The 27,989-nt window shown below is 38.2% G+C and overlaps 4 protein-coding genes across 29 annotated transcripts in view; 1 reads left to right on the top strand and 3 right to left on the bottom strand.

Annotated features, from left to right (window-relative positions):
* The first annotated feature begins 1,783 nt into the window (after positions 1-1,783).
* bada (BCL2 associated agonist of cell death a) lies at positions 1,784-4,746 on the top strand. The gene is made up of 4 exons (XM_079835681.1): positions 1,784-2,319; positions 2,467-2,610; positions 2,714-2,937; positions 3,017-4,746. Exons 2-4 carry the CDS (start codon positions 2,475-2,477, stop codon positions 3,119-3,121), a joined length of 465 nt encoding a protein of 154 aa, XP_079691807.1. The 5' UTR covers positions 1,784-2,319; positions 2,467-2,474; the 3' UTR covers positions 3,122-4,746.
* A 1,064-nt stretch (positions 4,747-5,810) lies between these two features.
* Positions 5,811-8,316, bottom strand: LOC307137421 (putative oxidoreductase YtbE). Its single transcript, XM_079835055.1, has 2 exons — positions 8,261-8,316; positions 5,811-6,893 (listed from the first exon to the last, which is right to left on the bottom strand). Exon 2 carries the CDS (start codon positions 6,865-6,867, stop codon positions 6,004-6,006), a length of 864 nt encoding a protein of 287 aa, XP_079691181.1. The 5' UTR covers positions 6,868-6,893; positions 8,261-8,316; the 3' UTR covers positions 5,811-6,003.
* Positions 8,317-8,495: 179 nt separating this feature from the next.
* On the bottom strand, positions 8,496-13,895 carry LOC307137420 (uncharacterized protein). Its single transcript, XM_079835054.1, has 2 exons — positions 13,822-13,895; positions 8,496-13,045 (listed from the first exon to the last, which is right to left on the bottom strand). The coding sequence occupies exon 2, from the start codon at positions 12,962-12,964 to the stop codon at positions 11,954-11,956; it is 1,011 nt and encodes a 336-aa protein (XP_079691180.1). The 5' UTR covers positions 12,965-13,045; positions 13,822-13,895; the 3' UTR covers positions 8,496-11,953.
* A 2,737-nt stretch (positions 13,896-16,632) lies between these two features.
* Positions 16,633-27,989, bottom strand: part of mark2a (MAP/microtubule affinity-regulating kinase 2a) — a 56,788-nt gene continuing 45,431 nt past the window's right edge. For 4 of the 26 annotated variants that reach the window (XM_079834759.1, XM_079834781.1, XM_079834757.1 and 1 more), the window contains exons 15-19: positions 26,412-26,549; positions 23,692-23,952; positions 22,880-22,906; positions 19,048-19,086; positions 16,633-18,150 (exon numbers count right to left, since the gene is read on the bottom strand). In XM_079834759.1, the coding sequence (XP_079690885.1) occupies positions 17,715-18,150; positions 19,048-19,086; positions 22,880-22,906; positions 23,692-23,952; positions 26,412-26,549 (901 nt within the window). In that variant the 3' untranslated portion in view covers positions 16,633-17,714. The remainder of the gene's footprint in view (positions 18,151-19,047; positions 19,087-22,879; positions 22,907-23,691; positions 23,953-26,411; positions 26,550-27,989) is intronic. The other 22 variants (XM_079834770.1, XM_079834773.1, XM_079834761.1 and 19 more) reach the window with 9 other exon arrangements.

The raw sequence follows: 27,989 nt of genomic DNA, 5'->3' as shown, positions 1-27,989 counted from the left end.
AAATCCTTCATGTAATCTCAAAACAAACGGATTAAGTAAACTTTTACATATTTAAGTGGATTGAACACAATCAAATTAAGTTAGGACAAAATGTATAACAATTGTGTTGCTTTAGCTCATTTTAGTTAAGCAATTTGAACAAGCAGCAAAAATATTTTCATTGTTTTTTATTTTTTGTTGCAATTTTTTTTATTGCAGCAAGGGTCACAATAATAAAAACAAAAAAACAAAATGATAATAACAGCATAAACAATATAATAAACAATGGAAGGGCCCTTTATTTATACTCTGCTGTAACCAAACCTGTGTGTCTCCATGATGCAGTCAATCTAAATCTTTAACCAGCTCTACATTATCTGTCTTTTTTCAAGTTTAGTGCAATGTTGCATCCCTAACTTCAATTGGTATGGATACATAACATATTGCCTTTTACACATTTTATGTATTTAGCCTATGCGTTAAAGCTGCACTATGAAACTTTTCCGTCCACTAGAGGTCACCTATTCAAAACAAAGGCGTAGTTTGATGACGGCAAGTTTGAGCGCAGAATCTTGGGACATGTGGTCTTCACCTCACAGCCGGTGGAAAAGAATCGGGATAGGACTTGGGCAGAAATCATGTCCATGGATGTGATTATTATGTTACTGTAGTATGAAGCAGAAGCAGGAGCGATTGTTAATAAGAAGAGCGCAACACAAGCCTCGTGAGCAGCGGGACCTTTATTATGACACAGTCTCCGGCGGGACTTTTATTATGGCATAGTCGCCGGCGCCATTTCCGGTTATGAGTATGAGGTAACACAGCTCTGTTTATAATATTAGATACATCTGAGTGTGTTGAAAATTATGTTATGACGTTACTGTGCGTTCTCTCGGCGGCTACTATGACACTTGCTCACACTGCAGTGAGAGTAAAGTGTTTCTGCAAAATTAAACCGGAAACCGAAGGGAACGCAGATATGACGCCATCGACAGGCAACTCCCTCACACATCCTGGTTCTTTGGTTAAAATAGCATTTTTCTCACGATTTACAAACAGTTGGAAACATTTGGGATATTATAAGTACTCAACTGAACAAAATATATAACACTGGCCTAGTGGTTTTTGGATATTTTACTGAAAAAATGGTGCACCTTTAATAGCTACCAAATGAAAAGGAGAACTGCATGTAGGCCATTTAACGAACACAGACATGCTGCAGTGTGGTAGACCTAGCAGATTACATCAAAATGTTTAATATATGCAGCAATTTATACAATAACAGATCCTATTAACCTATATATGTTTTGCGTTCTGCAGACATGAGTCATAAGCAAAGAAATAACCAACTTCTTCCAATGACTCAATAACACAGATCTCTCCTGCCCTCTACAGTTCAAACTGGGGAAATGCGACTTATGTGACCATAGTTCTTGGACATTGTTCTTTCTTTCAACTACGAATTTTATTGCCATTAATTCAGTATACCGTACAGCAAACTATAAGATAAAGGCCAATAATAGATACGTCAAAAACTCTCCATAATAAAGTAGGCTATTCATAATTGAGCAAAGCATAAACTCCCTATGAAGGATATTGCACTGAGAAATGCACCACACAAAAAAATAGACTGTTTTGAATTCCACTCTATGCAAACCAAGTTAAAAGGTGCGGTTGGTTTGCAAATTCTTTCGCGGCGGCGTCGTCCTCAGAAAGCACGATGTATATCTTCCCACGCCTCCGCGTGCCTGGTCCCGTGTGTGAGGTAAACAAGTCACGGGACAGCAAAGGCTCGCGAAACCCTATCGCAACAGTGACGTTGTATCAGAGAGCGCCCAAAACACCCTAGCAGCGGGATGTGATTGGCTGATCAAAGAAGCCGAACGCCGTCTGATTGGCTGAGAGCGGAGCACTACTGTAAACGACGACGGACAACAACAATATCTGTGCCGAAATGAGATCATACACACTGTGGCGATAACAACAGCCGGACTGGAAATTTGGCGCGCTACTTCTGGCGGCGAACAGACAATCACTCCGACTAAATGTCACGAAAAACTGGGTCTTTTTTCCATTATTTTTGGCCGACGACGTTTTCAGATGAGCGCGACTCAACCGTAGAAATATGAAACTTATATAAGTAGCACTTGCGGCTATTGTTTTTGTTTGGGTGTGTCACATGCCATGAGGCAATCAATATATGTTGAGAACTGGAGAAGCAACTCTTAATCGTACTGGAGATAAGACAGAATAACATCTAGTCAAGTGCCACTACCAACTGAGACGGGGAGAGACGGACACATTCAGATCTATTGTCCTGGAATTCGTCCAGATCCACAGGTATGTAGGAAAACCAGTGAATGTTAATCTTACCGTCAAGAACTTAATTTAATCATTGAAAACCTTGTGTTACTAAATATTCTTCATGTTTATGAGGTCATTCGTTGTTTTAACATCTTGAAATTCCTATATTAATATCCTCACCAGCTCTCACAATGGATAACACATTGCATGACCATCAAGATGATTCCAGTGCCTTGGATGGCAGAAAGAAATCACATCTGGAAGAGACAATCAAGAACCACAATCAAAAACATCAGGATCAAACCTTGCCAAACATTTCTCCTCAACGTGAGAACTTCCAAACATCATTACGTATCAGGAAATGTATCATAGGTTGACCTAGATTTAACAAAAAAAAATGATCTTGCCATGTGATCACATGCTTTTGCAGGGCGTGTGCGGCTCTATTCAGAGTCTCAGGTGTATACAGTCAGCCGCTGGCAGGACGCAGAGCCCCAGGATGGAGCATCGGTGGAGGAGAATGGAGGAACGGGAGATGGACTTCCATTCAGAGGTCGTTCTCAATCTGCTCCTGCTGCGCTGTGGAAAGCAAAGAAGTACGGGCGACAGCTGAGGAGAATGAGCGACGAATTCGACACGTGGCTTGACAAAGGGGTGAGCCAGCTATATGGTACACTGAACGCATTTCAGCCTTAAACATGTGAAAGCTTACATGATGTTTTGTTGTTTCTAGGATGGCAAAAGACTGAACAGCCAGAAACAGACCTACAGAGGATGGTTCTCATTCCTCTGGAGTTCCAAAGAAGAGGAGGGCAGAGAATGTGTAGTCATGCTTTAACAAGGCTTTACACACTTAATAACAGTTACCAGAGAGCTGCTCTCAGATGAAGGCTGGTCTGATCACCATCATGGCCTTTTTGTAATCAATGTGCTCAAGCTCGTGCAAAAACAATCTGAGAGAATGGTAAATGTGCTGTATCAAGTTTTACCATTGCAATAACGTACATTTAATTAAAGGAATTGTCAGGGTTCATTCAATTTGACAATCTTAAAAGGGACGAAATCGCATACTTCCCTACTATATAACAGTATGTGAGTATGTTTCGAATTCACAGCACTCATAAAGGAGTAGGCAAATAGTACCCGGATGGCTTACTTCTTCCGGCAAATTTCTGAAGTGTGCATACAATGCACTTTACTATCCCCGGGAGAGGATTTGTGATTGGTAGTGAAGCGACACAACTGACGCTGATAGGTGATAATGATATACTACACACATACTATCCACCTTATTTTTCAATGCGGAAGTAAGGTTATCAGTAAATAACTAGAAGAATATATCAAAGTGCAGTAAACTGTAAAACTGTTTGCGCGACAAACCAGCATGTTTATAATTAAGACATAGAAATACCAGGTTGCAATATCAAGCAGCATAACCAGCTGTTTAGTACAGCTAATAATAACTGGAAGCGAATGACACCAGAAGCCAGACGCATTCAAATGACTAATGGCCATGCCTGCGCTTACTTGAAACATAAGGTGGATATTGTTATGTACTTTTTGAGGAGCTGTGAAGTAATTACTTATTCAAAATAAGTATATACTCAAGAGAGTATGCGATTTCGGACACAGACAAATATAATATCTCCTAAAATGTTAGATTTCATTGGACAATCTTTCTATATACTGATTTAAAAAAATGAAACCTCTATTTAAAACTATTTATCAATATGTATTAAGTTCATATTTGGCAAAGAAATGTGTTCTATGATGTATTTTATAGATTGATATATAGATGTGCGTTTTTGTTGTACTAAAGGCTGGAGCGGTTGCTTGCAAAATGTAAATATATTTCAAGGACTGTGATAAAGTTGTAAGGTTTGTGACGTTAACAATAATACGGGTAAAGTTATTTATTTTCGTTTGTTGATATACGCTACATCTCAGGTTTGTTTGTTTGTTAATGCCAAACCATTGTGGTGGATAAATAGTAAGAGTGGATGAAATCAGTTGTTCTGCCATCTCTTTAATGCTGAATATACTTGGATATGTCACCAGGAAAACTGAACAAATTATTGAATTGATACTTTCATAGCCTTGCAATTCATCACTGCCTTTGATGTACATATTTCTTGATTGTAAAGTTGTCTTTTGTCTCTATTGGATTTTTTCCTTTTATATTCCATCTGCTGGTCTTGTATGTAAAACAACATCCAGTCTCTGCCAAACTTGTGGGGAAGCAAATATATGCAGATGGATAACACAAGTGCTATTTCTGTACTGTCAGTCTTGCTGTGATTTATGCGTTTCATTCCTTTTTTAAGATCCTAGTTGTATATATTTATAGCTGTTAACATAGATTGAGTAATGGATGACCTGTTTAAATACTTTTTAAAACAATCAAGTTTTTATCTTTTTCTATAATTTTGTGGTCAAAATAAAAGATTTTCTGGCTGAAGGTTACATTTTTGGGTCGAACTGAAAAATCCAGTTTTAATCCAAGTTGTAGACATTTTCTCTTTGTTATAATCTTTGGTTTCATATGGTTTTGATATTTTTAAGAAAAGTCTCAATTTAAATAACTCGTTTGGTTTATTAATTAAATTGGATGTACACTGTGAAAAAAAGGGTCCAAATGTACTGTATAAATATGAAGGAATTTTCTGTATTGGTTTTTTACCTGTATTTTGAATTACGCATTGGTTGTATTTTATGGGTTAACGTAAATTACCATAAAATTCCTGGATATTGTCCAGGCAGAAAATGACCAGTACATTTTCTTTTTTTTTTACAGTGTATTTTACTTAAACCTTGAATATATGTGACTGTACACATCTTAAAAGGGATAGTTCACGCAAAAAATGAAAATTACCCTCAAGCCATCCTAGGTGTATATGACATTTTTCTTTCAGACGAATACAATCAGAGCTATATTAAAAAATGTCCTGGTTAATCCAAGGATTATAATGGCAGCCCACAATCTGAAGCCCCAAAAAGTGTATCCATCCATTATAAAAGTAATCCACGCAGCTCCGGGGGTTTAATAAAGGCCTTCAGCGGTCTGCCGGAAGCTAGATATTTTACTTTTTAACGTGTTAAATATGGACATTTTCTTACAAAACCCCATAGATTCATTTCAGAATGCCTTTATTAACCCTCTGGAGCCATGTGGATTACTTTTATAATGGATGGATGTACTTTTTTGGTCTTCAAATTTTAAGCTGCCATTATAAAGATTGGAAGAGCCAGGACATTTTTAATATAACTCTGATTGTATTAGTCTAAAAGAAGAATGTCATATACACCTAGGATGGCTTGAGGGTGAGTAAATTATGGGTGAACTATCCCTTTAATGCTTCTTAAAGTAAAACGTTTTTCAAATATGAATTATGCATTCAAAATTAATTTTTAGTAAGTCAAACCTCATTATATAGCCTGTACTAAGCTTGTATCACAGCAAAAAAGGTTCATTTTCATTATATAACATAAATATACATCCAGTTGTATTGCTCATACATTTTTTATTTAAATAACTAAAAATTCATTTTGATTAAAAAAAAACATGCTAATCACTAGTGTATCCAAGTCGTAGCCTATACAAATACCATTTTTGTTTTTTTCTACTACAACAAGCATCACGTCATTGACAATCTATTTACAATGATAATCTTTATTTTTTTTAATAATTTCTTATTTCACAAGAAATTGTCAAATCAGGGCTTAAGCTATTTTGCTAGAGTCTCGTTTACAAAACCTTGCTCCACAATTCAAGGCATCCAGCTTCATTATATCCATCTCACTTAGCTCGAAGTCAAACACCTGTGCATTCTCCTGCACTCTGCTCGGCTGCGAGGACCGAGGCAGAACTGAGATGCCTTGCTGCACAGCCCACCTCAGGAGTACCTGGGCAGGGGTCCGACCACAGCTCCTCACTATATCCATTACCTCTGGCTCCCTAAGGAGAGCTCCTTTACCCAGAGAAGAGTAGGCCTGGAAGTGGATGCCTGTCTCCATACACAAATCCCTCAATTCCCTCTGGATCAGCTTCGGTTGACACTCTATCTGAAGGACTGCTGGGGGCACGCGGCAACTCATGAGCAGCTCCCTGACGTGCTTTGAGGTGTAGTTTGAAACCCCTATGGCCTTGAATCGCCCACTGGTATAGAACTCTTCTAGGGTCGCCCAGCTCTGCGCCCGATACTCTGAATGGCGAGAATCCCATGGGTCAAGACCCTCCATCCCAGGCCAGTGCACCAGATAGAGGTCGATGTATTCACAGTCTAGTTGAGCCAGACTCCTCAGGCAGCCTTCCTTTGCCCTCGGCCCATGATCTAATGGGGAAAGCTTGCTGATGATGAACACATCTTCACGGCTTAGACCATACATGGGCAACAGCTCTTTGAGGACTTGCCCTAGATGTGCCTCATTTCCATAGACCGCAGCTGTGTCAAAGGCTCGGTATCCAGCTTGGAGAGCAGAGCTAACAGACAATTTCAGCTGCTCATGGTCCTGTAGCTTGTATGTGCCCAAACCCAAAAGTGGCATCTGCACTCCTGACATCAGCATTACTGACGGTACGATCATGTTTATAATATTGCATAAATTCAGCCCTGAAAAACATTGAAAATAGTTTTTTTTTTTTAAAGAAATTAGTCAACTGTTTTTTTTGTAACCCATTAAAGTTATGATATAGCAGAAGTAGCTACACATCTTTTCTTCTGTATTGTGACGTGCATCCGAGTGAAACGGATTATCAAAAAAAGAAAAAATGTAGGATGGGAACTTAGTTCTGTCCATCGGTTGTTATTCAATGGAGAGCTTGCAGTCGATTGTAGGAAAAGTGCCAGGTTTAGGTGAACTGATGAGAAAAATCAGCTGAGAGTCTGTTGTTTCAACTGAATACCGAGTTATTGAGTTAATGTAAAAAAAAATAATTATAAAAAAAATAATATGAAAGGATGAACATTGACATGCATTTAGAATTTTAATTTCATACCAACATTCTGAGGTAGATTTATAGGGGAGATGGGGCACAACCTAACGCTTTTTGACTTTCGCAGTTTGTGTAAATCCATTTGGGGTTCAGTGTATTTATTTTTTCCCACATTAATTTCACACGTCTAGTACAATTATGTGGTTTTATTTCATTGTTAAAATGTATCCTTTTTTCTTGATCTACCCCGAATGAATGGAAGTGAAATGTGACAACATGCCCCATATGAGGGGCACATTGTAACATGACCAAATGACAGCTTAAAATGTTACCTGATATAATAAAAAATAATATCCAAGAAAAAAAAAAATATTTTGTCATATAAAATACAATTATTACCTTTTTCATATAAAACAATGGCATTTTTTAATAATTAAAATATACTAATTTATGAGCTTGACAACAAACACGTTGCTAAATACAGCTATACAGCATAGTTAAAAACATAATAATAATGAATCATTTCTGAACATTGACTCATGGTTTCTCAAAAGAATTCATAAAAGTATAAAATATAATATCACAGTTTTAATAGGGGCTCATTTGCCAATTTAGTTCACCCAAAAAATGAAACTTTTTACTTTTGAAACATTTACTCACCCTCAAGTTGTTCCAATTCTGTATGGATAGCTTTCTTCTGCTAAACACAAAATATAGTGTGAAGAATGTCAGTAACCAAACAGTTGATGGGCCCCACTAACTATTATAGTATTTTTTTCCCATCCATAGCCTACTATAGAAGTCAGCTGTTTGGTTGCCCATATTCGTCAAAATGTCGTCTTCTGTGTTTTAGCAGAAGAATTAAATCCATACAGGTTTGGAAGATCTTGAGGGTGAGTAAATGACAGCATGCAACAACTGAAGCCATTACCATAACTAACAGGGAACAGCTCCATTAGTTACTTCGTATTAAATAATTACCATATGTTATCAATTGCTATATATTTAAGTATTTTTGTGTTGGTTTTCGATGTTTATACTCACGCGAGTAAAGCGGATGTCTGGAATGTCAGAACGCGGTTCGAATTCACAGAAAGCGCGCCAAATGGCCAGAGGATCCGCGTGCTTCTTCAGTGCGTGACGACGTCATACATTTCCTGGAGCTATTTCCTGAAATGGGGTGATGGATGTGTGCAGGGTTTGTTTTCGGGCAGCGGGGGGCGCGTTTTTGACGCTGTGCTAATTTGCATGGTCAGGGTCAGTTTTTCTTTTTGTGTGCTCGCGCTCACGGAAGTCGAGGGCATAGATGATTGCAGAAAGAAGCTGTGCAATGAGGCAAACAAATCCACGACACAAATGATTAAATGACCATCATGTAGCCTTTATTCACAAACAGATATGAGAAATGTGCATTAGTGAGCATTAAGGAAAAATAGGCTACTTCACGTTGCATTTATTTCACTCACATTTACACAGCAAAGATTGTGGGAAAAGACGTCACACAGAGAAATTGACAAACAATGAAGAGCTAAATCCGACTGTGAATTTATTTTTAGATACCGGTGTTATCCTGACTATGTTCACGGAAATTATAGTTCTAATCGCAGTGCTCTTCTGTGTTATACAAATAGACCAGACCCACAAGTCCTAACCTCTGACAATCGCACATTTGATCTGCGGTCACGATACATATCAAATACAACGATTCACTCTCTATTGTCTGTTAAAAATGTATATGGGTCATTCTCAGGAAACCGTACCACGTGTGCTACACATTTCCAGGAAAAATTTTACAAATACATTTGAAATTATTAAAATTGTATTATTACCTCATAACCGCCATAGACCGTAAAGAACGGCATGCACCACCATATTCAGATTTGTGGTAAATACAGGTTTTCAGTTGCAGATTCTTTTGACTTATACCTTAGTTATAAACATGTGGCTATAGCATTTTAAAGCACCTGCAGTTAAAACTCTAAATCAATGCATCATTTCAATTTAGAAGTTTGGAATTGATACAGGCGTACTTATAAAGGGATGGATGACACATTTTAATTTGACAACAATGGTAGAAGACAAAATTACAAAGATTTTTTTTTTTTTTTTTTAGAAAAATAATTTAACAATTTAGAGCAAGTAAAATTATATTTGAATTTAAATAAAAAATGCTTTATTCTACATAACTCATTGTTATAAACTGATATTCTGATGTACAAAATATTGGTAGAATTAGGTACTGAACTTAGTAATGTGCAATAGATTTTGACTCAAAGTCTGATTTTTAAAAATTTTTGAAACTTGGCACACATGATAGTTACCTGGAAATAACCCTACATGGACAATGTCTACATGGATAATGTCTACATGGATGTGTTCACTTTGTTATATTTAACTTTTAATTATATTTAACTCTTATTTCATGATCTTTAAATCTTGAAAAGCTCTGACATCTGGAATCTGTTCATTACCTCCTTTTGGTCATCAAAATCCAAAGCGAAAGGGTATTAATAAAACAGGAATATAAACTTATTTGCACTAAATCTAAATGGTAATAGGCGAGTAAACTAATAACAGACAATGTTTAGTTAACACTTGTATGAGAGGTTATAAGCTGCTGACTGGAGTATTATCAAGTTCACATTATCAAATATCAAGTTCACATGAGGCCTGTAGTGCAATGCATTTTGTTTTCCCCTCAGAAAATAACCGCAGGAGCATTTAGTTCAGCAATTACTTTTTTTGATAAATGGTAAGACCTTGTATTGAACTTATTACATTAAACAGTGAGGAAGCTTAAAACTGGAGGGGGGAAAATAACAGTAATACAAAAGTACAGTAATAAAGTGAAATAGTTTATCGAGTGTAAAACTATTCCGCCTCTTGATAGAGCAGATTGAGATAACTTCACACAGTACAAACTTCTGTGGCGGGGTCTCTATTGAAAGGCTGTGAAGGGAAAGGTAAAAATCACCTGCACCAACAATCACAACGAAGAGTTTCACGTACAAAATGGCTGTTCTGATATCAATGAAAAAAGCAAAACCAAACAAGTCAAACAGGCTCTGCTAGCACATGAATAGATTGTATAACGTGCAACATGACAAGGAGAACAAAAGTCCAAACAATCCAGCTCGAAATACTACTTACCTTCACTTTTAACTCACCCATCCTGATGAAACAAAGCTTCAACATTCAAAACAGAGCATTAAACATTCATCTTGGCCAGGGGTAACTGAACAAAAATAACTGAGGTTTAAATGAATGCCTTTGGCATAAAGGGTTCAAGCGGAAAATGCAGTTTTAATACGAATCTATTTGGCACTTTACTTCACACATGAGAGATCAAGTCAAAGGACATTTGTATTATACGAATGATAACGTCACCGAGTGAGACATGAGGTAGAAATTAAAGAGACTCCATTAAAAACGAGTGACATGAAAAGCGTTGCGTCTAAGTCAGTCGAAATTTTATTCAGGCGGCAAGATGACAGCGACTGGTAGAACATGAATCTGTTTTCATAGGTTTAAATCAAAACAAGCATAAGTTTCGAACCTGCTCGAGTGGACAATATGATAAAGAGAGCGGTTTCGGATAAACAGTCGAGAAAACAGGCTTTTTACAAACGTACATTTTAAACAGAAGTGTACGCTAACAATAGGCAAACAGCAGTAGTACAAGAAGGACAGGAAACAATGTTGAGAATTCAGTAATATTTTCAAATCACAAGCACATCCATTATAATGTGATGCCAAAATAAGTCTTTAATCTTTAAAAACTTTCTCTGAGTCTGCGGAGTCGGTAAATCAGCTATTTGTCTAATACAACGTGATCTCGAAATACAGTGTAGAACTGATTCAGCGTTGTTTTTTAATTTATTAGGCGGTCGGCGGCTGGTTGGTCGTTCGTTTCCTTTGACTGGTGGTCCTAGGATGCGGCGGCGGATCCGAAAGTTGAGCGGCTGGTGGATGCGATGTGCTCGGTTAGCCGGTAGGATGTGATTGGTTGATCAGTCAGTTAGCATTCAGCTCCGCCCACAACCACCTCTTTACCCATTTCCTCTCTGTTCCTTCCCACTGGTCTCACTTGCACCCAACATTACTTCTAACACCATAGAAAGTTAATTTCCCTACATAAAAAAGGTAGTCCAGAGAAGAAATTCAATTTTTTAAAAAAATTATAAATTGAAGTCGAAAAAAACAAACAAAAAAAAGACAGTATTAATATAATTTAGTTACGAAGACCAATGATGATAATTCAAAATATCTCCAAATCAACTTCTGACTCATGCAAAAGACAGTGACAACACTTGAATATTCCTAAATACTAAACAGAAAAAAAACAGGTAAACATTCAACACGATCAATTTCCTGTTGGGTAGGCTATGCATGTTGAAATTTCAATGCAAAAAATAGATGTATTCAAGCGATCTTTTGTATTTAGGTGCATGCCAGAGTAAAATGAACAAAATTTGTGATACGGTATTTAAAAAAAAAACTCAAACCGATATGGCTGGCAAATATAGTACATCACATGCTGTATTTGCCGTTCCTTCATCGGGCGGAGGTAAATCTATTAGTTAAATGAGTACAGTATTAGCTGATTGACCCGTTATCTAAAATAGCTACAACTATCACAGAATATTACAAAAATTCACCCCTAACTCCCTGAAGTTACGCCCCTCTTAGATTACTTGGCTCCTCAATAATAAAAAAGGGACGGACAAACTTCAATGCTTAGTAGCTACGGCTGAAGCCATTGCTGTACTTGTCCTCCAAATAATCATCCTTATCAAAGCCTGAGCCAAGTGAGTAGCGCTGATAGTGGGAGGAAGGAGGGGCGGAAGGCGGAGGGGGGGCTGAGCTACCACCATTCCGGGCAAAACCGCGGGCGTAGCCGGCAGAAGAGGGTGGAGGGGGAGGCGGAGGCAGGAGAGAGCGGCGGCCGCCGAGAGGGCTGCGCTCACGGTAGTAGCGCCCGGCGAGAGGTGGTGTGACTGGTCGCTGAGGGGGCGGAAGGCGCCGTTCATATGGATCCCGATCATAAAAACGTGGGGCTGGGGCAGGGGCTGGGGCAGCGTACGGGTCGTAGCGCCTCTCATACACTTCGCGCTCGTAGTAGGGGCGGGGCGGCGGCGGTGGGAGAGGAGGGGGTGGAAGTCGGCCACGAGGCGGATAGTAGTCACGGGGCGGCGGGCGTGGGGGGAGAAAGTGAGGATGATGGTGTGGGTGAGGGTGAGGTGGATAGTGATGCGGGGGAGGAGGAGGATAATATTCCTCCCCTCGGCCGTCTCTGGATGGGTTACTGCGTGAGAGGGACACAAAGATCTTTTGGCCCTCCAATTTAGAGTGGTTAAGCTCTGAAATGGCCTCCAGAGCCTCGCTTTCCCTCTGCATGTGAACAAATGCGTAATTCTTCACGATATCGCACTCCACCACCTTGCCAAATGGCTGGAAGAGCTCCTTGATTTTGGCAGCGGTGACGCCTTCGGGAACATTGCCCACGTAGATCTTGGTGGCATTGCGTACCTTGGTGGTGGCATATTCGACGGTAATGCGGGAGCCGTTGACCTCATGCTTGTGCAAAGCGGAGACGGCCTTTTGGGCCGACTCTTCCTCATCCATGTGCACAAAGCCATAGTTTTTTAGAATATCACAGTCGGACACAACGCCATACTTCTCAAACAGAGCACGGAGCTCATCTTCAGTGGTCGCTGAAGCTACATTGCCAACAAATATCTTCACCATTTTGGACAGGAAGAACAGCAGTTTATTTTGGAATCAGTCTTTGGTTGATCTGCACGTGCAAGGTTTCAAACAATGAAGTTCCTAAGACAAAAACAAAGTATAACATCATCAACTTTAGTTCAAGCTAGAATTAGAAATTCAAAACAGAGGAGAAACCACAACTTCTAAGCTACTTAGCGAAGCAAGTAATGAAAGAACATTAAATAAAACTACATATTTACTACATAACTCTGTGCTAAATGGTAGTTTAGCTGCCACGCTTGAAAAATATTTTGCCGCTCAAAGCTGAACGCGACTGACCAATCAGAATCAAGTATTTCAGAGCGTGCGTAATATGGACAAAATGGTTTCACTTTCAGGCTATAGAGTATATAATTAGTCGATTTCAAGCACGGTTCACGGTCTATTTCGATCTTGATTATGAGGTCAACATGAATTTGGTTGAATGTCTGATGAAAACATGCATCTTTAACCTCTTATGTATTCAAACTGATCCACTGCACCACAATCATGCAATGATTAAAGCTATCGTGCTAACGCTAGCATGTTAGCCCCAGACTAAGGAAGTAGCTACATAATGCAAGCGAGGCAAGACTGTGCAGTCATTACTCACCAGTAACAATCGCTAACAAAAGAATCTCACATTATAAAATAAATCCGTGCGATTAAATTACGATATTCTCGGTTCACATGAGGACGACGCTCAGTGTAGGAGAGGATATCGGACAACGGAGTCGATACATTTTCTAAGTAATGATCAATTAAACGGTCTTGTCGTACTTCTTATACACTCGACGAGTGAAATAACGAAGAAAACGATTTAAAGTATCTTATTAAGTGAAATATTTAAAACTCACCTTCAATGCGTAACTACAACGAGGACATGAGCTACCTCGCTGATAATGGATGATGACGGAGTCGAGGCTCGTTTGAGGTTGGGGGAGGGTTACATGCGGGGTGAGCTTTCTGGAGTGAGCGCCTCCTATCGATTGACCCCTGTTAGCGACAAGTGGTACTCACTGCAGAGTCAAATGACATTCAGCTCCTCCTCTCTGGAGCTCCAATGGGGTGGAGGGATAAAGTTGTGGGTAGGTTAGGGAGTGGTTGGATATTCAAGCTCCACCCATTAGTCACAAATTACATTCGCGGAGTTCTAGGGGGGGGAGGAGCTACATGTACGCTCCACCCATTTGCTCTGATGGGAAGTCCGACTCATTTCCGCGAACCGGTTCTTTCCTGTTCATTGGCTCAAAATGATTCAGTGACTATTTTACGTAATACGCCATCACGTGATCCCACATTTACATGGTCCATTACGTGCTGTAAACCGTTACCGTTTAAAAGGTTGTATGTACTCAAGCCGTAAACATTTGACATATTAACGTCCTTTTCTCATTAATCTAGTACATTTCTGCTATTCGGCGACTGGAGTCCGAGTCGCTTATAGGGTTGCCACCTTTGGTGTGGCAAAATAAGGGACACCCATTCATGACCCCCCCCCCCCCCCCCCCCAAAAAAAAAAAACACGTCATGAAATGATTATTTCTACATTGACAACTTTAAAGCTCAATAATAAACCATAAGAAAACATGAGATCAAGTATGTGAACTTGCAACAGAACACATTTTATATTATTTTACATTTGATTATTTTATTTATTTCTAAAGAACTTTTTAGTAGCCTATTTGGTGCACTTTAAAGGGATATTTCACCCAAAATGAAAATTCTGTCTTCATTTACTCGCCCTCATGATTTTCCAGACCTGTATGAGTTTCTTTGTTCTGCTGAACACAAAAGAAGATATTTAGAAGAATGTTTGTAACCAGGCTTCTTTGGGGGCACCATTGACTTCCACAGTAATCTTCCTGTGTTCAACATAAAGAAATGTTTACATGTTTGGAACAACTTGAGGGTGAATAAATGATGACAGAATTTTCATTTTTGGGTGAACTGTCCCTTTAAGCAGTCATTCTGAACCAGTAATCACTTTTTTGAATTTCAAAAATGTAATTTTTTAAAATTAATTTACTTAAATTATGACTATATTATCATGTAATTATTTGTCCCATTTTTATCAAATTTTTTTTTTAAATGTCAAACTTTATACGACAGGATTATTGGTTATGTATGATTATAGCGTAGCTAAATTATAAATTAATAATTACATTTATTAGGCTATAATCTATTAATTAACCTGTCTAAAAAATAATATTTTTTTCTGCAAAGCTCTGATAATATTATATTAAGATATTATCCATTAAAAAAAAACTATAGGCTACCTTTAGAAGCACAGATGTGTCTGTCACCGCTGTTGCTTTAAGTCAGTCAGTCTGAGACACTGAAATGCTTCTCATAAAGTGTGCAGTTGGCCTGAGGTTCATCATGAGTTACTGGACAGACCCATTGATACCTTTTTGATATTCAGCTCTATATCTGGAGATCCTCTTGTGTTTAAACGGTGGATGCGACGCGAGCTCGACATGTTTTTAAAAAACCGGCAAGTTTACAGGCACACTCTGGCACAGCGCATGTTCTCGAGACTCCGCCGCTATGGCAACAAAGCCGCTAAAACGCAATCACGCACAAATGAGCTCCTGTACTACTTATTGTGAAATTGATTTGTTTATATTTGCTATAAGTATTCTCCACACTGCAAAATCCTTGTGTGTTTATTGAACTACGTGTGGACCTATGTAAAATACGGAACAAATCGCGTCCCGTATTGGTTTGATACGGAACGCGTCATTTTGCTTGTAAATACGGGACGATTCCGTATTTTACGGGACGGGTGGCAACCCTAGTCGCTTACCTTCTCCTCTTTACTCAAAAACCGCTCGGAACGATTCAGTGAAGGTTGTAAATGAACCATACGTTTTCTGATCCGACTCGGAATAACGATTCGTTCACGAATCAGACATCACTATCCCAAATGTTCACGACATGTGTTGCATCCGGTGTTATTTTTTTCCCTTTCCTTCCACGGATTGTTCAGCTGCGTTTACAACATTTTTTTTAAAAATTTGAATTAGAAAGCCTATAACTTTGGTGATAAAGACCCCTATGGCCATATATTCTTAAAACTTTGCTACTTTTTATCCCCTTAGAGCAGTCATTTTCATATTTTATATATTTCTTCATTCAATCATCTATATAGATATAATTATCAGCATTCCATCAATAAGGGAGGCTAAACAATTCACAAATATGGATTAAATTTGCTGCTAGGTTCTAAGTCTTTTTTCCAAACATGAATAAACGATATTTTGAATAGTATGATAGAAGAAAAAACATGTATCACTCACTATATTTAAAAAGGATATGTTTTAACATCTGTAATTTAATTTAGAACATGTAAAAGATATTCATCATATTAATAACATCTGCTGCTATTTAAAGTACACTAACTAATTATCTGTTAAGCATTGTATAATGTTAAATGCTAATGAAAGCATTACCCTACAAAAAAAGGGCACTTAAATTAGTAAAAGACTTTCCCTAAGTTTCCAAGTGCTCTCAGGTGGAAATGTTTTAGAAAGTAAAGAGTTTTATTTGTATTGCACGCTCTTTAAATCAATTAAAGAACAAAAGCATATTTCAAATGTTGCTTAATAAAGGGGAAACAAGAGGAAATAAAACAATACACTAAAATAAAAAGAACATTGTTCATAAACAGTTGAACACAAATCATCCAACGTCTGGTTTATTCATATAATAATATTAATAATTATCTTCTCCAGAGAAAGGCAACGAAACACAGACTCATTCCAGTGCAGCAGATTGGATCCAACCAGCAAGTCTTAATTACACTACAATCCACCAATAATTACTTAATTGGCCCTTAATTAGTTTCAGATATATAACCCCTGCAATAGAGGGAAAAAAAACAAACAACAAAAAACTAATTGTCTGGGCATAGAGTGCTAAGAGGTGATTCACCTCCAGTGCACCAAGGGTTCAAGTCAACACTTCCATTTCAGCTCAAATAAGACACTGTACTGTGATGTAGAAATGGGGCAGAGGTTACGTATTAGCTACCATACCATTGGCTAGATCAGAACCGATCAGAGCATGATGAGTGATTATGACAATTCTAATTATGGCTCTAATGAATGTGCCTAGCCATTTGAGTCTCGATTTTTTTTTTTGTCCATTCAGAGCATCAAACCGCCAATCTCTCCATCACAGCTAACCTGGAATTGGAAGTAAGATCAAGTACTGTGGTTTAGTTTACCATTGTTTGTGTTTGAACAAGGAATAAGGACCAGGGTATGGGGGGGGGGGGGGGGGGGGGGGGGGGTTTCCATGACAGTAGCTGGTTTGCATTTGTAGAAGGAAAAAAAAAAAAAAAAATTCACTGGCAAACAATTCCAGTTTATTAACGCCAACCTCTTCTCGCTCTCTCTGAACTCTTTCTGAACTGAGGACAATTGTGAGGTCCAAGAAAAACCACAACATTTGAACGAAATTGCCAAAAATAAAGATGACATCACAAAGTATTCGAGGAGGGTGAGAAAGGAACAGAAAACCCAAACCAAGACAGAACACCTCCCCAAAAAATAAACCCCTTGAAAAATGTCTATATGCACAAATGTCCTCCATGAATTTGTCTTACACCTTTCCTCCCTTTACAGCCTTGAGACTCTTCATTGCTGTCGTAGAGCTCACAACTCCAATGATTTTCCTCACAGTGCCTCCTCATACGGGCTCCAGCCGTTCCTCAAGATCTTTTCCACAGAAACGATCGACTTCCTCACAGTTTTAGCTCGTTGGCGATCTTCGAGGCGATGTTCTTAAAGGCGATGGATGTTCCGGAGATCCTCTTGAAGCGCACCCCGTTGAGAGAGAGGCGAGGTAGCTTGCACACCTCCATCTCCCACTGGACAAAGTCGTCACGCGCAGGGTTGCCCGAAACGCAGAGGAGCATGAAGCGCTCGCGCAACTCGTACTCGCAGCTGTTGGAGTCCAGAACTTTCCGGATCTCCTTCATCATTTCGTTGGGTTCCATGGAGGAGGTGGTCTTCATGCTCCAGGTGAAGCGGAGGGAGCGTGGCTTGGTGTCCTTGGAGGCCAGGGTGGATGAGGGTGTGCTGGACGCTGGAGAAGAGGAAGAAAAGGAGTCCTTGTTTTCGTCGCCGGGCAGTCCCTGGGTACCTTTCTCCATCTTGTCTGCTGGGCTCAACATGGGTCTTTGTTGAAAACCATGAGAGGAGAGAGGCACAAACAGGAAAATGAAGGTGAACATTAGGAAGCCGAGGAAATGCTAATGATAACAGACAGAAAAAGCTTGGTCGATTCAAACATCTACATAATAGCTCTTCTGCTTCAACACATTTAAAGTTTTAAATCAACACGATTAAATGTTTTTTATAAAATCAACACAAAACACCAACATGGTGCCATGGTGGAAGACTACAATGCAGTCAAAATAAGGGCATCTAACTAAACGGACATCTGTAAGGTGCTTGAGGGAGTTAAAAAGAAAACTATTATATAAATATAATAAAACTGGGTTAGAAGTGTAGACCTATTTGAAAATTCTTTAATTCTTGTTTGTTTATTAAAGAAATACAGTAGTAAAAGTTTGGTGTCAGTAAGATTTTTATACTTTTATATTTAGCAAGGATGCATTAAATTGTTCAAAAACAACAGACATTTATAAATGTTACATTTCCACAAAACTATTAAGCAGCACAACTGCTTTCGACATTGATAATAAATGTTTCTTAAGCAGCAAATCAGCATATTGAATGATTTCTGAAGGATCATGTGACACTAAAGACTGGAGTAATGGCTTCTTGCCATTATATGAATACATTTCTTTTTAAAATATATTAAAATACATAAAACAGTTTTTAATTGTTAATTTTGTCTTTTGATCAAATAAATGCAGCCTTGGTGAGTATGAGGCGACTTTCAAAAAGCATTAAAAAAAAAAATCGTACTGACCCCAAACTTTTGAAAAGTAGTGTACATTTGATTCTCAAGTTGCAAGTCATCCAATGATTAAAAAAAAACATTCTCAGTAAGAAATGATTCAGTGATTTGAGAAGTACACTGAGATTTTTATTAGTCGTTGTCCTCACCTGCTGGCCTCATCTTGACCCTCTCCCTCATACGGACTCCTCAAAGAAAACCAACAAGTTTAGTCCCTCAATTCAAGTTATTATTAGTGCTAGCTAAGTATTAGTCCTGTTCATGTAGACTTAATTATCAACAACTAAATTAATGTTCACATAACTTCACTTTAGAGTATCATATCCTGTTTCCATCAGCAAAATGACAAAAAAATAAAAAATCTTGACCAAAAGCCATAAAGCACCTTTTCACAGTCCCTTCACCAACTTCTGGACAAAATTTTCCTTTCAAACTCTGAACCTTAGGATCAACACACACTCGCATAAGCCACTCTGTACTTAGCATAAACGGGCACAAATGAGCAGACAAGAGCTAGAAGACCAGCATAAGTAAATACATATTTAAAATGGACAAAATATCTGATGTGGCAAAACTGTTAGTGCAAGTTCGGATTTCCTTTGTGTACATTCTGCAGTCTGGTTATGCAAGAGCATCATTTATATAAAAAATAAATAAATAAATAAATAAAATAAACTCACAAGAAATTAGAGAAAAAAAAGAAGAAAAAAGGGGGTCATTCTAAACTTACATCCGAAGCTTGTCGGTCAAAGATGAACTGTAAAAATGTGTATCTGACATTTTATAAGGATCATAGCCCAAAAATTGTGTCTACTCATGTGCGTTTCGTACAGCTGAACAAGTGACTTTAGTGAGGTGTGTGTTGAAAGATAAAAGTCGGACGGGGAGACCAGCCACCTCCAAAACAGCGCAGCACGAGAACCAAAGGGACAAAAGCAGCACGTCTGTTTTAGTGCAGCCATATAAGAATAAGCAGTAGACCGTAAGAGGAGAGAAGCAGGAGTCACCCTATACAACCCTCACCATGAAAACACGACTGACGTCCTCGATTTACTCTGCCAGGCTCACTGCAGACTATGAACTTACCCAACCTATTCGAAATCAAATGTCAAGCTTGGGGTGAATGTTTAGTTCCCATCAAGAGAATATAAAAATAAAAAGAATTCGGTGCCTAGTACTTCTACATGCTGTTAGATATGAATATTTCACACCTTCTGTCTGAGGAGTCTACAAAATGGATGCGAAAAAGGAATTGATCAATTCTTTGTCTAAATGCTTAGCTAAACATACTCAAGACAATATAATTTTGATTATAATAGCATTACACCTTTATTAACAATACTTTACCAATACAAGAATAAAAGTATGGTTAAAGGCACAGTATGTAAGTTTCGCCGCTAGAGGTCGCTTTTTTAAAACAATTGCAAAGGCATATCTTGACGCCATGGATGAGCGTGGAATCATGAGCGTTGTCGTCTTCAGCTCCACAGCCAATGAAAAGCAATCCGACGGAACTCGGGCAGAAATTATGTTCATGGATGAACTAATGCATTAAAGTTTTATTAACCTTATTGCGGAGCCAAGAGGCTGAGACATTTTACTTTGCTGTTTTTATTATGCCTTGTTTATTTTACGATTTAAGTTACGTTCAATGGTCACTTCCTTCCCTGAACTTTGTTGGTTAAGTTTGATCACTTAAATCCACATAATTTAATTCTAATAAGACAGCCGCAAGTGCTGAATTACTATTCATACAGGTCACTATTTCGCCTTATTACTTGGTCAAAACAATCACACTAAAATAATTAAGTGTGTTGAAAGTTATGTTAACATTACTCTGTGCGTTCGCTTGGTGGCTGGTATGAGACACTTGTTGCACACTGCAGTAATCTAGATCGATATTAGAATATCATAAAAACCGGATGACTAAATAACTGTTGCTAAATTACATGGAATTCATTTTAAATATATATTCTAGGCCGAGAAAGTGCTGTATTATTGTTACTACAAATAAAGCTCTTTCTGATTATGCTATGTTAGCCACTTGACAAAATAGTGTTGTCTCTGAGGTATGGTACAAGATTCAAACAACAAAGATTAACCGTGTTGAACTATGTAACAATGATTAGTTCCTTGTCGATAAAAGTATCTAAACAGTTGCTCAACTGTCTAATAAAAAGCATAATATATCCAAATGTCTTTGGAGTCTCACAGATATGATGTCCTTAACAGGCGACACAATAACACAGGCTGTTACACTGGTTAAAATAGCGGATTTCTCTGAATATATACATTGTTGGAAACATTTTGGATAATGTAAGTGCACAAGTCAATAAATTACATAACAGTGTTCTAGTGGTTTTTGGATATTTTATCCCAAAAAGCTTACATATTGTGCCTTTAATGAAGGAACCATTTATACCAACACTAGGTTTTTAAAACACTTGCTGATTTGAACAACCAGTCAGAAACTACACTGATACAAATCTCACAACCCTTAAAGGGATTGTTCACCTAAAAACAAGTCATCAACTCGCCATTAAGTTGTTCCAAACACATAAGAATCTTTAAAACACAAAGACATTTTTTATGAAACCTGAGAATGTCAATTGAAAGTTCAAGCGACCAAATCTTAAAGGGATAGTTCGCCCAAAAATAAAAATTCTGTCATCATTTACTCATTTACATCATTGTTCCAAACCTGTATAAATGCATTTGTTCTGCTGTACACAAAATATTATATTTTGAAGAATGTTTGTAACCAAGCAGATCTCAGGCCCGATTGACTACCATAGTACTGTTTTCATACTATGAAAGTCAATGTCATTATTAAAATCTTAATTTGTGTTCAGCAGAAGAGACATTTATACAAGTTTGGAACAACTTGAGGGTGAGTAAATGAAGACAGAATTTTCATTTTTGGGTGAACTGTCCCTTTAAGGTTAACATAAAAAGTAAGCCATGTAAAACAAAAAAGGAAACCATGTAAATCAAACTGTTAAATGCCCGTCTTTTGAAGAGACGCAATCGTTTCATATGAAAAAGTTTTCATATCAAAAGTTTGGTGTAATGGATTTTCTATGGAGGAACTGAAATCATTCAAGTTTCATTCATTTGTGTTTTAAAGATATACTTCAGTCATCATTTTGGAACATCATGAGGGTGAGCTAGCTAGCAAATTAACCATTCGAGTAACAGTTCTCTGTTCATTTAGAGTTGGACATGACAAAACAACTTGCTTCTCACTAAATCAAGAACAGACAGATTTCTGACAGATTCATTAAAATGAATCAGTTCATGAATCAGACTTCAACTGTCATGCTGTATGTTTGTTGTGGACACTGCGATAGAAATGTGTTGTCTATTTATAGCAGCGCCCAGTCTTTCCCTTTCATCACATTAAATTTGACTGCAAGCTCACAATTGTTTTTTTTACCTAGGCACTGTAGATAGATATAGCTGTGCATTTGAGTGTTTTAAGTAGATGTGCAAGCTGAACATCAAAAACACTTAGTTTCAGAAAGGGTTTTATCAAGAGTTCAGTCCTTGTCCAATGGTGTAATTTGAAAATCTACAAACACCTGGCAAACTTGGAGAGTGTATCACACTATCATTTAACTGCATTGTAGGAGTGTAGTCATGTTGCATGATGACAGTACAGACGAGGGCGCAGGGAGACCATTCACAAGCTCTGCGGCACATTGTACATGACCGGACTCCATGAGTTCAAATGAAGGAGGAGCAGGATGTGATGCAATTGAAAGAGGGATGCGTTATTCAACGAGGGAAGAGAAGGAGGAAAAGATGGCTGGCGGAGGAGTGAGTCAGGCAATGAACGCAGAGCATTAGTAAAGAATAATACCATGAAAAAATATGCATATGGAACAAAAAAAAAAAGTTGGCAAGACATCACAGAAGGAATATAGAGCACAGGAAAAAGACATCGTCTTGAGAAAACGCAAGGGTAGTGTTATTGCCTACCTTCTGGGAAATCTGAATGAGAGATTTCTACAAAAAAAATTAGAGAAAAAAGGGAAAATAAAGTGTTTCTCACATGTACATGAACCATTGAAAAAAAAAAAAACTCTCCAAAAAGGATTAAATACTTTGTGTTTGGGTGATAGATGAAGAGTTTAAAAAAGGGTTCTTTATGAAACCTATGAAAGGTTCTTCTGAGCATTAGTGTTAGCTGGGGGAAGCTAAAAAGGGCACCGGGTGTTTGAAGTCAGATTAAAGAATGGGAATTATAATTTATTAAGTTAAAACGGGGCCATTTAAGATCGCTGAAGAAATTGTGAATTGTAAATGCATTGCATGAATGATGGATGTTAAGATTAGGGTCCGGTTTGCAGGGTTCCCACACCTTTTGGCTATTGAATTGAGGACTTTCCAAATCCTTTCTGATTACCAGATAAAGATTAAAAAAAAAAAAGACAATTTAATTAGCATAACTACAAAAACAGAATAAGATGTACTTAATCTCCATGACTTTTCTAGGCATGGAAATCACTCCCTGATATTTCTACGTATTCTCTGACTGTGGGAACCCTGGATTTAATGTTAGTTATCCATCAGTTAGCATCTCTCACACTTAAAACCATCTCTGCTCCGGCAGCCCTTTGTTTCAGAGTTCATGATCTTAGCGATAAAAAACAGTGCCAGTCCAAACCAATTGGTCCTGAAAGAGGGGAGCACTGGTGAGAGTCATGAGAACGTGCGCATGTGTATTGCTGAACTTAATATTTCGCAAACGCACGTAACAATGTCATCATGTGGACCGATCATAAACTCACCTGCGTACAAATTTGGAAGTAAACTTGCTGAAGATACCCGTCCCGGGACGGCGCACCTGGCTGTTGCCATGGGACAGGGAAGGGGAGGCAGAGGGGTCGTTGTATGCTGAGGCTTGCTGGTCTCGTGTGGCTCTTTGCTGGCCGGCGTGGAAAGTGCTTCTGCTCGTCACCCCTCTGGGGAAGTTGGTACGGTCAGCCATGGAGGAAATGTTTATGTTCTGAGCTGAGGGGGACACAACTGGTGCTCTCTGGTTGGCTGAGCTGTTTTTTACAAAGAAGTTTGCAAAGGTGAAAGGGAATCGGTTAATACTTTATTGCAGCCATTAAAATACAGTAGATGTAAGCCCCTTGATTTATGCACTGATGGCAGACCAATAATTATGGATGCAACGATATGACAATTTTGGGCGATACCCATAACCAATAATTCTCTATATTTGAAAGCCAATAACCGATATATTGGCTGATAAATCAAAACCAAAATGTTGCTATTTTCCTTTTTTCATTATTTATCAGCTTTAATATACCAGCTAAGTTTTCTTATTGGATCGATAACATTAAAAATGAACATATATCGGCTGATACAGATACAGTGGCCTATATACATCGTGCATCCCTACACATTATCCTTGTGGAAATAAAACCAACATTTAATTTGCGATTGATTTTAAAATGTGATCCAAGCATGCACTTGCGTGTGAAATCCAAGTATAATTCCATCATCAGCCCTTTCTGTACCATGCCAGACATGCGACAATCCACAGGCTTAAATCACACAAGGACCACAGTTTTTTTTGAATGTTACAAAATCATACAATAGGTAATAGTTAAAGGTGAAGTGTGTAACTTCTGCATCACCATATCATATATTGGCCAATATTAAGCACAATATCAGCCAATACAAGATATTTAACTGTTCAGCTTTTTTTTTTTTCATACTACATTTATTTGTAGTAAATCAAATTCTCCCTGAAATTTAAACTTTAAAAATACACATTTAATAACACTTAAATGTAATCTTCAGAAAATGAATCTATCAAATCAGCCTATAGAATGATTTCTGAAGGCTCATGTGACACTGAAGACTGGAGTAATAATGCTGAAAATGTAGCTTTGCCATCACAGGAATAAATTATATTTAAAAATATTAAAGTATAAAAGTTATTTTAAAATTGCAATCATTTTTCACAATATTACTGTTTTTACTGTATTTTTGAAAGGCAGTTTAACTGTAGTTCTAATCGGTATTGGACAGAATTTTTACATCAATGAAACACTAATGCAATGTCTTCAGTATTTCAAATGCTTAACTTATAGTTGTCTATCCACATTAAAGGGTTTGTTCACCCAAAAATGAAAATTCTGTCATTAATTACTTACCCTCATGTCGTTTGACACCCGTAAGACCTCCGTTCATCTTCGGAACACAAATGAAGATATTTAACTTGAAATCCGATGGCTCAGAAAGGCCTCCATTGGCACAATGCACTTTACACTCTCAAGACCCATAACAGGTACTAAAGACGTCGTTACAAAGTCCATCTCACTACAGTGGTTCTACAATAACTTTATGAAGCGACGAGAATAGTTTTTGTGCGCAAAAAAACCCCCTAAATAACGACTTATATAGTGATGACGATTTCAAAACACAGCATCATGAAGCTTCGAAGCGTTATGAATCAGTGAGTCGATTCAGCGGTTTGGATCGCCAAAGTCATGTGAATTCAGCAGTTTGACACGCGATCCGAATCATGATTCGATTCGCTGATTCATAATGCTTCGAAGCTTCGGTGAGATGGACTTTGTAACGACGTCTTTAGTACCTTTTATGGGTCTTGAGAGTGAACCGTGCATTGTGCCAATGGAGGCCTTTCAGAGCCATAGGATTTCAACTAAAATATCTTCATTTGTGTTCTGAAGATGAACGGAGGTCTTACGGGTGTCGAACGACATGAGGTTAAGTAATTAATGACAGAATTTTCATTTTTGGGTGAACTTACCCTTTAAAAGTACTTTAACACAGAAAAAAAATTTCACACGTCACCCTTAATAGTTACCATGCAGCTATTACCAACAAATAACGAGACTCACACAACAACAAAAAACATCTTTAGGGAGGGAGACAAAACCATTGTTAGCATGCATACAACCACCTGTGACAACCGTTTAACGTTCCAGAATTGTACAAACATCTTTATTAAAGTCACGCAAGCAGTGAGACAGGTTTTAGAGTATACTAGATTGTCTGCAGAAAAGAAGGGGCGGAGAAGGATGAGGCAGCAGACCTAAAGACTGCAGTATGACAGCAAGCTAAGCGACAATACATGCATAAGTGAAGGATGAACTTACAAGAAAAGAAAGACAGCGAGTTAAAGCATGCATGTGAATTATGGGTTAGAAAGAAATGGCTTGGCAGGTATGTGACGTAGACAACGTGTTTTTACATGGAGGGGAAAGTGGGACGGCGAGTGAGACGGTTGTATTATTGTGGATAACGAGTGAGAGAAAAGTAGACAGGGTCAAAAAAACAAAAAAAAACTCCGGTTCAGGGCCTTCCCATCTCTTTGCTTGACGAATTCGGTCTGCAGATCTCATGTATTCCAAAACTCCCAAAAAAAAAAAAGCTTCTGCCTAAAAATCAAATCATATGACTTGACTCATCACTAATTATTGAAGTCGAATCCTCCTTCGGAATAGTTTCGAGTTTGGCTGCCACTTGCCTGGGGCGATGTGCATGGAGGTCTGGGGGGCTGGGGTGGGCGGAGGTGGACAAGGACTTGTGGTGGCGGGTGCGGGATGAGGCGGCAAGCACCGCGGCTGCCGAGGCGGTGGATGCGCGGGACCCTGGAGTGTTCAGGCTGGGGGAAAACGAATAATAACAGCCCCCACGTACGAACACCCCCACGTACAGAGTGGAGGGAAGTATGGGTGAGGTTGTAAAGCAGATTTAGCAAAGATGGCATGAGAGTTGAGAAAGTGATGGAATAAGACAAAAGCACACACACACACCAGGAGATAAAAATACAACACTGCGTTGCAATAATGCAGGATTGGGCTCTATTTTAGTCTATTTTTAGATCTATACAGATCAAAGCTAGTCAATGTTGGATCAAACTTGCATTATTGCTGGAAAGCTTGCTCTGTCTCTGTGCATTGAGTGAGAATTTGAAATGAGATGCAGTGACGATCAAAAGCATCTGACAAGAGTATAAGCCTCATGGGCATGATGTGCATTTAAAAGCTACTCACATCAACTCAATTATTAAATAGGTTAAGTTTATCAAACTGAATATAATACATAGAATAAAAGCGGAAGACAAAAGACGTCTGATGCATTTGTGAGGGTTATTTGGTGGCAGGTGTTCCATGAGTCCCATAATTTTACGTATTTTTATTTGCTGACCTTGCGCACACATATAAAACTCTTTTCGCGTCAGCTTTCTGACTGTGCTGCCGCTTGTCACCTCAAGCAAAATTAAACATCCATATAACAAGGCTGACGTTTTCAATTTCCAGCATCTCTTCTCTCCAACCTGATTATTTGGGTCAGGCAAAATCACTAATTCCAGATTAAGGGATGAGATTGATGTATTACCACTGATTGGTATGTAGTCAGAGTGTGTCTGAGTATATCTGCAGTAAAATATAGCAGTGAAGTTTCACGATTCTCGATAGTGTTTCCACAGTGAACTTTCCACACTCTTTTATTTAAAATGTTACATATTACAGGGCTCCTATTCCATCTAGGTAATGTAATATTTTAGAGCAGAGCTGAACTAGAAAACTTTTTTTTTTTTTTTTTTTATCACTACAGATATTTCTATGAATTTTCAATAAATTCTATCATCTTTTTTATTCTATTCCATTGCTGGAATGTACATTTCTAAATTTCTCAGTATTTCCAGGTTGGGAACAGTAACATTACATAATAAATTCAATTCTGTACACAAGCAGTCAATAAGTTCAAGGTAATAGTCAATAAATTCAGAGTACTGGGTTGTTTTCTTTTTTCAATCTGCTAATCTGATAAATATTAACATAAGCAGCATGTCAGATACTATAATAAAACTGATCAGACTTTTTATTTTAGTATCAATTTGGTACCAAAATACATCCTTAATCTGCAGTGCTCTGACTGCAGGAATTTACCACAGTAGATATTTATCGGAACCTTTAGGAACCATTAGAGAAATATCCAGGTAGTTTTCAACATAGGTTTTATCGACAATATCTGTGGCATTCTGTTGATTACCATAGACAATTATTCTCGCTTGTCCCTGAGTGTGTAGTAATTAACT

The sequence above is a fragment of the Gobio gobio genome (genome assembly GCF_949357685.1).
Source record: "Gobio gobio genome assembly, chromosome: 14".
NCBI classification, from domain to species: Eukaryota; Metazoa; Chordata; class Actinopteri; order Cypriniformes; family Gobionidae; genus Gobio; species Gobio gobio.
This window is presented reverse-complemented; position numbering and strand designations above follow the sequence as displayed.

Excerpts from the sequence above, each read along its gene's own strand:
- bada (XM_079835681.1), top strand. The coding sequence starts at position 2,475 with ATGGATAACACATTGCATGACCATCAAGATGATTCCAGTGCCTTGGAT. Across the intron at positions 2,611-2,713 it reads GCCAAACATTTCTCCTCAAC|GGCGTGTGCGGCTCTATTCA; the intron begins GTGAGAACTTCC and ends ATGCTTTTGCAG. Across the intron at positions 2,938-3,016 it reads ACACGTGGCTTGACAAAGGG|GATGGCAAAAGACTGAACAG; the intron begins GTGAGCCAGCTA and ends TGTTGTTTCTAG.
- LOC307137421 (XM_079835055.1), bottom strand. The coding sequence starts at position 6,867 with ATGATCGTACCGTCAGTAATGCTGATGTCAGGAGTGCAGATGCCACTT.
- LOC307137420 (XM_079835054.1), bottom strand. The coding sequence starts at position 12,964 with ATGGTGAAGATATTTGTTGGCAATGTAGCTTCAGCGACCACTGAAGAT.